Source organism: Coffea arabica, chromosome 9e (genome assembly GCF_036785885.1).
Source record: "Coffea arabica cultivar ET-39 chromosome 9e, Coffea Arabica ET-39 HiFi, whole genome shotgun sequence".
NCBI lineage: Eukaryota > Viridiplantae > Streptophyta > Magnoliopsida > Gentianales > Rubiaceae > Coffea > Coffea arabica.
The window spans coordinates 40875379-40884122 of NC_092327.1; the positions used below are offsets into that span (position 1 = coordinate 40875379).

An 8744-nucleotide genomic window follows, 5' to 3' on the forward strand; every position below is an offset into this window, starting at 1 on the left:
CCTTAATTTTCTTAATATAATTACTATAACTACAACATTAAGTTGTAAAATTAGTTTAACATTTACAAACTACAACATTAAAACTAAACATGAACAAATAATAGTTTTTGAAAAGTGTATAAACCAAAAATTTTTCAACAATATTTATATCTAATTCGTTCAATATATATGAAAAATAGTAATAAAATATGCGGTCATAAACCAATACATTTTCAAAAGTTGGAACTTCTTTATAACCTTGTGATTTGAATGCAAACATGCTCGATGATTTGTGTTTCTAGACCAAAAAGAAATCAACCAATATTATGTCAACACAAAAACTTACTCAACCAATAAGAAAAGTTAAATATTCAGTTATATATTACTAATATTGATTCTCAAGAAAACTAGTAGAAAAGTTTTCAAATGTATTTTTGTGTTTTATAATTTGTATATATTTAGTATTTAGCAATAATATATTTGGATATATAATTACACATAATATCAAAATATAAATATTATATATACATAGGTAACTAAAGGGTCGGACCTATATCAGGTTTGATCCTAATGAGACTCAAACTCGGCTTGTATTTAATTTGGACCTAATTTTTAGGATCAAACTCAGACAGACTCATTAAAAGGTCGGACTCATCGGATTTTTTCTCGAGTCGAGTTCGGGCTGACCCATCTCCATTGACAGTCCTATATGAGCATTCATATGGTAAAAAAAATTATAAAAATGGCAGACGCTCTGATTTTAAAAGTTAAAAATCACTCTCAGCCATTTTTTTTATCATTATCCTATATTCTTTTGGGTATTTTTAGCCCTGGCATATTACATTCCCGATTATTTTCAAATAATATAAATAACATTTGAATTAATCTTCTAATATACACCGACAGTGTATGCACTTTCACTATTGGATGCATGACACAGAATTTGAATTTGAATTTGAAATCCAAATTTTACGTATATGATATGCATCCAACCGTCATAAAATATACACTGTGAGTACATATAAGCTTTACTCATAAAATGTCATGAATGTTAGAGACATATTATTAATTGTGTCCGTCACCCAAGCTACTACTCAATCAGGGACGTCATCTTGTAATCGTCACACAAGCAAACAATAAAGCAAAAATGTGGGAGACATTATGGCACACAATGCTCTGCCACTAATGGCTTTGCTTTATATTTATATATATATATATATATATATATATATATATCTATATATGTATATGTATGTATATATATAATTGGGTGACGGGGGATGGGTAGGGCGTTGGGGGGTTTTAGAAAAACGACATACTACACGCTATTAAATATCAGCAACCAAAGACTAATGGCTTTGGTGGATCAGAAGAAAAAGCAAGCCAAGTGCCATCAGCCCATCCGGCTATGGCGTGTACAATCCCCTCCCACTGATGACTTTGCTGCGCATTCATTTTAAGTGCTACCCATCAAATCTCAAAACCTTACGCCCACCTTCGGATATTTAACCAACTCTCTCCAACCCCACATCCACAATAATTTTCCCCGTTTCTTCTTCTTCACATTTATTTGTACATTGTAGCAAAATTGTCATAAGAATGATGAACTGGGGATGAAAAAAGGCATTGCTAAGTTTGGTAATTTCTTGCCTCGGCTACAATTTGATGTATGTAAGGTCGAAGAAATTCGGGTGCAAGCGACCTGAAAATTAAATTACGCAACATTCGGACTCTGACGGCCCAATCCATTCCTCTTATTGTACCCAAAACAGGTGCAGCAAATAAAGTTGCAAAGGAGATCTTCTACAATACTATTAATATGATCAGAAAATTACCCAGAATTTAATTTCTTGATTGATAAGAATGAAAACAAAGTAGGAACACGTTAAATACAATCCAAAAATTTATTCGCTTCACTAAAATAATACTACTATTAGCAAATAAAATTGAATGTTGTCTATATGTTTAAGGCTATTACGTGTTTGTTTGCACCTGGTTCCATTCTACTCCCCACCCCAAAAAAAACACAAAACAAATACCAAAACCCAAAAAAGGGTTTTTCCCAGAAGTCCCCCTGTATTATTATACTGTACATAGTTACTGGGGCTTAAAGAAGCTGAGTTTAATGCCGGTGTCAATGATAACATAAACACCAGCAGCGCTGAGAACTGCACTGAGACCCATCCCTGAAAGGCCCAGAGTCCAATTCAGCCACCAGATGGGACCATACTTTTTTGGTTTCTTGAACTTGAGCCACATGAAACAGGGATGAGCTAAAGTGACGGGCAGGGAAATTGCTCCAATGAGGCCGGCCATGCTGCTGAGGAAGGGAATGGCCACCGCCACAAAGAAGACGCCATAACCAAACATAGCCCTGATAATAACCCTCAGCCACCAAGGACATGGTTTCTTGAAGCGCTGGGTGTACTGGGATTCCATGTCATCGAACATTGGCATCCCATAGATTTGGAAGGAGCTCAGGGCGTTGACTATCACAAAGAAACTCATCAGCCCTAGGACGGATCTTGCAACGTCTCGACTGTGGAATGCATATATTGCTGCCAACATTCCTCCGTTTGCAGGAATCTGTCAAACACAACCCAAAAATATTAAGTACCCCAACCAAAAAAAATAAAAATTTAAAATCTATATATATATATATATATATATATATATATTACATAAGGCATTTTTAATTAGGATGGTCATATCATAATACTTCCAACTCCCTATTCTTCTTTTACCGTTCAACTTAGTAATCCAAACTAAAAAGACAAATTATATATATATATATATATATATATATATATAAGATTAAAAAATTAAAAAATTAAGATTGGTACTATTCTTGAAACTTAAATTTAAAACAAAGTCCTACTAGCCTTCAAAGTGGGAATTTTTTTATTTAAAATCTTTATTTTTAATAAAAACAATACCAATCCTACCAAATATAAAAAAATAGATAACAACATAGTTTAAGAGAAAGATATAGAACATTTGACCGTAAACTATATCTATTCAATTTGTATGTGTCAGATCTAAATTCAACCCTAATTAGATTTGAATAAGAGTGTAAAATCCAACCGCTAAGAATAACCTAGGTTATTATTGATTATTTTGTGTATTTTTATTGTTTTCTTCATATGTAAATATGTAACACTATTATGTCATTTTTATATTCTAAATCTCTTTTTTTTTTTCAACTTTTCATTTGCATTTCTAGATATTTTGTTTGGATTGCGGTTTATTTGCCAAAATATATTTGCTTACATCATCATTACAATTTCCAACACACCTTTCTATCTTCCCAATTACCTTTTTATCTCACATACATCACATCACAAAAAATGCTACAGTAAAAATATCTCTAACAATTCACAATCCAAACAAACTTTGACCATTGCGGTCAATTCTTGGTTTTATATAGTTTTCATATTACGGGTAGTGAAGTTAAATACATTCTAATAATATTAAACCAAATTGCAGGTTATTTTTTTCTTTGCTTCAAATTTTACTTTTCAATTTAGATGATGAATACGGAATCAATTGTAAACTTTTTCTTAGATTGACACCACTTAATCCAAATTCATTTTATGAATAACTGAATCCGGCGCTTTTTTTTTTGAAACGCAAAAGTAAGTTATTTTTAAAGCGTAAAACTAAATTGCAAGTTATGAAATTTCTTATTTTGCTTCATATTTTAAGTCTTCAATTTGGAGGTTGAAATATAAATTTATGCATATTACGGGTCAAGATGCTAGTAATACTATTAAATCCCTCTTAGTGATATGCATATAAAGTAATAACGCAGAAAATGCCTAATTAAAATTAAGTTTGCCTCCATACCACGCGACCGTATGCCCAATAGCCAGCAATAGCAAGAGGGAACAAGCACATCGCCACAATTACATATGCAACTTTGACGCCCCTCCACATCGGCACCCGAGAAGGATGTTTCTCGCTGGAAGGCATGGTAGCCTGCATCACCAACCAAACAAATCCTTTTTCTTAGCAGCAGTATTATACTATTCTTGCAATTATTAAAAGGGTACACCTGCAATTAATGTAAGATTTAAAAAAGATTTTTTTATTATTAATTTTTAGCAGCTGATGACATGGCATCATTTAAAAGTCAAATACCGACAGCCAAAAGTCAAATACATCCTACTTAGATAGCCAAAGACTTCTGCACCTATACATGCATTGGGATCATTGAGCCATCAACGACAATTGGCTAAGTCAAAAAACAAATAACTAAAAAAATTAATTTTTAACGAATGTCTAATCGTCACTCGTTAACATAACTAATATTTACTAAATTTAAAATGTATATGTATTAATAATTATTATTTTACCTACTCACTTTTATTTATTTATTTATTCTAACTAATTTTATATTTTAAAAACTATGACACCAAAAAAATACTTTGTGACCACCTATTAGACATACCATAAAAAATCAACATTGTACGCGTCTTCCATTTCGTCATTCTAGGTTTGGAGTCAACCGATGCAGTTGTTTAATGACCCCAAGAAGTACTAGACGGTGCTTCATACTTGTCGCCAGAAGACTCAAATATCAAATCAATCCCATCTCTTTATACTACTATTAACTAAAAGTCCAATCAATCATCAAGTATTCTACGCAAAGACGAATGACTTCTTGCAACAGCAAGACCCCAAAAAAAAAAAAAAAATTTCCACATGATTTTGGATGTTATTTGCAAAATAAAAAACAAATAAAGACACGGAAATGAAAGGGTGGCATGTTTGGAAAATTCATTTGTTTTTATTTAATGATTAGTGGATTAATATGAATTTGGTAGTGATCAACGCTCACCTGAATCTCTAATACGAGATTATGGCCTCTGAAGGCAAAAGCAATGATACCCAGTGCGTTGAGGAGCTCAAAAACCCTAGCAACGTCTGAGTTGGCTTTGACCGGAGCGTAGGATACATTAGGGAGCCTACCCTTACTGACAGACACCACCCACATGAGTGTACAGTATCCAACGGCGGTGATGGCCCCTATAAGGGATACTCCGGCGATAGAGTTCAAGTTGGGCAGCTGAGACAGGACGACTGCCCCGCTTGTGAACACCAAGTACCATTCCACGGTCGTCAGCGGCTGGTCCGCGCATCCACACAGCGTCTGGTACAGCATCTTACATGTCGAGCCACCAACGACGATCAGGGCCACGCAGGTTCCTCCCGATAAGTACAGGATCGGGAATGTCGCCAGCAACTTCGACAGTTTGTTCCCTGAATTTTATCAAATTTCATGGTGATTAAGATCGTTCAGCCCTCTAGGTCTAGGGCTCTATACATCCCCCCTCCAACACCTTTCTGGATGCAGAAATTGATTTCTACGACTTTATCTAATACGTTAAGTTTAATTCAAAACATATATCTGATGTAGCTGTTGGTTCTAGATGTTTATATTAATTTAAGAACTCACCAAAAGTTGCGCTAGCAAGCTGCATGTATCTGCTGTAGCGGATACCAGTTTCATAATTTTCGTGGAGTTGCACCAGCAGATATAAAGTGTAAAGCTGCCATATGAACGCCAACGTTAAGCAAATGACACCCCATGCCCTGCAAATTAATTAACAGGCAGAGTAATTAATTAACTAGCTAGCAAGTTATGAGTTAAAGTGAGTTGGACTCGATTAATTTGAAATGGTATGCATGCGTGAATCATCATCGTCCTCACCATCCAAGAACTGTGAAGGCAACGGGGAGAACAAGGGCTTGAATTCCAATCCCAGAACATAAAGTGTGAAAGGCAGCATAGTAGGCATTCCCGTTTCTGGACTCGGTGATGGGGAGCCAAGCATCATGGGGGTCGAGCTTTGTAAGTCTTAAAGCCTTCCTGAGGGGGCTTCCGAGAGGAGTAATAAATCGACTGGCGGGTCGAGATCTGTTAGGGGTTTTGGTTGCTCCCGCTGGATGGTCTGCAGAAGTGAGAAAAGGTGATCGAGACAGAGAAGGGGAGTGGAATTGGGAGGGAGGAGCCGATACTATAAGGGGTGACGGAGCTGTGGACTGCGGGGGTCGAGATGTGTTAGGGGTTTTAGTTGCTCCGGCTGGATGGTCTGCAGAAGTGAGAAGAGGTGACCGAGACAGAGAAGGGGAGTGGAATTGGGAGGGAGGAGCCGATACTACGAGGGGTGACGGAGCTATGGAAGGCGGGGCTCGGGGGGTTATTGGAGCGGAGGTCGCTTGGTCAACCTCAGCCTCAGCCACCACGTTGCCTCCTTGTCCTAGGTTTTCTCGGCTCATGGTTCCAAGCTAGCTTAATTAGCCACCTCTCTACAGTGCAGAATTTCAGTTAATTTATCTGTGGCTCTTGATCTTCCTCCTCCGACTGCCCACGCTAGTAATCAGCCTCAGGTAACGCGTCTACTTATATAAGATAGATGTTGAATGATCATGACTATATCTTTCCTTGTGCATGGTAGGTTTGTAAATAAATTTAAAAAAAAAAAATTTTGGAAGAAAAAAGGGAGGCGTTCGTTATCCAGCGTATGCATGTTGACCAGAACAGGAGGGGATGGATCATGGATGCTACTTGCGACGACATGCGCTGAATTGCTGACTGCAAGAGACATTGGTGTAGCAATTAAGTACTCCATGGAGAAATTAATGCACCAGTTTGACAAAGTTTTGGCAGCTCATCTTTGATTCATTTTTTTTTCCAACACAGAGAGTATCTCAACTTTTGTCAAATTAATTTTTCTGTACTTGTGCATCCCACCTCTCAAGAATAGATAAGCCTTAAAAAGGTGATTCAAACACACGATCTCAAAATCTAATTAGACTACCCCGAAACCATTCGAGCCAATCCAAGGTGTTTGTGCTCATCTTTGCTTCATTGCTTGTGCTTTTCAAGTTCTCATAGCTCATACTTTGAATGTTACTTTCATGGGGCTAAACCGTCAAAGCGTAGCATACCTTGTAAGACTAAAAAAAAAAAGGGCAAGTCTACTACATTGAATATATGATAGTAGCAGTACTGCATTTTCTCAGGGCATCTTTATTATCCTTTTTATAAAGTGGCTTGACTTGACTTGGTCTTGAAACTTCGTATTCGCATCAGAGGCGACATACTTGGAACTTGGAAGTTGGTACTACTGTGTCGATCGTCTCAGCCGTCATCCTGCGTTTTCGCCACCGGTTAATTGCTCAATAGTCCTTGAAATTTTTTAGCAACTTTCTCTTGGTCCCTTGACTTTGTAGATTTCTTTGTTTTTTTTTTGCCAATCGTCACTTTATCTATAGTATCATACACTATCCTAATCTGAGGGGGAGATCCAACTCTGTCTAGGGAGGTCAGTGGAGACTGAACTACCATCGGATCAGATGGATGCACTATGCATCCGTCTGAATTTTTTAAGAAACCACCTTATCTACGTACCTTGCCTCCCATCCCACCAAGTCTTAAATGACTTAGTGGTGGCCACCAGCCTTTTCCTTGACTTTATAGATTTCATCTGTTGAATTGTTATACAATCTAAGGTCCCATTTGGCAAATGAGTTTTTTTGGTGTTTGTCTAAAATTTTACTGTAATTTACCGTAGAAATTATAGAAAAAATTTTTAAAGTGTGTAAATTTTTGGATATTTTGAAGTGTATAGTTTAAAATTTTTGAGAAGTTTTTTGATATTGCTGTAACTAAAGTTATTAAAAAACTTGTAGCAGACAAACTTGATAAAAAACTTGTTTGACAAACAAGGCCTAAGTTTGGGTGGTGCAAAATCTGAGGTCTATAAAGTTAACTACACGTGCTGCCTTCAATTAACTCCGTTAGGATATTGATGACGGCCGGAAAAGAATGTAGCTTAATTTTTTAGGTGATGATGTTCATCTACTGTGATCATGTGCTTATTATGAATCTTCGTTGTAATTGCAAGAGAAAGGGACTTTCCGCAATTGTCAAAGTAATCGCCATAATGCTAATTAATTAATGTCTTGTGTCTCTCTATTTAAAAGTCAATCTAGTCCGCTTTCTCTATATGTCAGTACCGTGTCATGTAAAACAATTGTTAAACAAAGTGATTCCACATTAGTTAGTTAAAATCACCAAAGTACTGTGAAAATCTTGTGTCACTCTGCTCAAACTCAATTGAATTTGAGAGAGAAACCCAAACTCTTTAGCATAAATAAATAAAATAAAGATCAATGGACAAAATAGTTTCATGTTGGAAACCCAAGATGAACACTTCATTAAGTTGTGAAAAAATAGCCAATTTCATCCCTATACTTTTATGCTTGTACCGATTTAGTCCTCGTATTTTATTCTTAGCAAATTAGATACCTTAACTCAAAATGCGAATCTAATTAAGACCCTCTGTGGCAGCACCGCCAGCAAAAGTCCAGTGGACAATCATATTGCCCATGTTTCAAATGACGTAATCACCATTCCCAAAGTCTTTTTTTTTGGGGACAAAGTCTAATCAGTGATCTCAACATGAATTATGTATGCCAACTGGGGTAAATTAAAAGAAGACTAATCCATATCCTTAGAGGAAAAAGAGGGGAAGAAAAACTTTGACCTATCTCTTGTACAAACAAACTTGGGCCTCATTTGACAAATGAATTTTTTTTGTCGAGTTGGTCTTCTACCAGTTTTTAAATAACTTTAACTACAGTAATTTTAAAAAATTTCTCAAAATTTTTTAACTACGCACTTCAAAATATCCAAAACACGCAAAAAAAAAAATATTTCCCTACTTCTTTTCTTCTAAGTACATATCAATAAACGT

At 36.0% G+C, this 8744-nt stretch overlaps 1 protein-coding gene across 1 annotated transcript; it reads right to left on the minus strand.

The window, feature by feature from the left end:
• Nucleotides 1-1810: 1810 nt before the first annotated feature.
• On the minus strand, nt 1811-6458 carry LOC113709388 (lysine histidine transporter-like 8). Its single transcript, XM_027232138.2, has 5 exons — nt 5693-6458; nt 5438-5574; nt 4820-5241; nt 3826-3957; nt 1811-2565 (listed from the first exon to the last, which is right to left on the minus strand). Exons 1-5 carry the CDS (start codon nt 6259-6261, stop codon nt 2077-2079), a joined length of 1749 nt encoding a protein of 582 aa, XP_027087939.1. The 5' UTR covers nt 6262-6458; the 3' UTR covers nt 1811-2076.
• Between the last annotated feature and the right edge of the window lie 2286 nt (nt 6459-8744).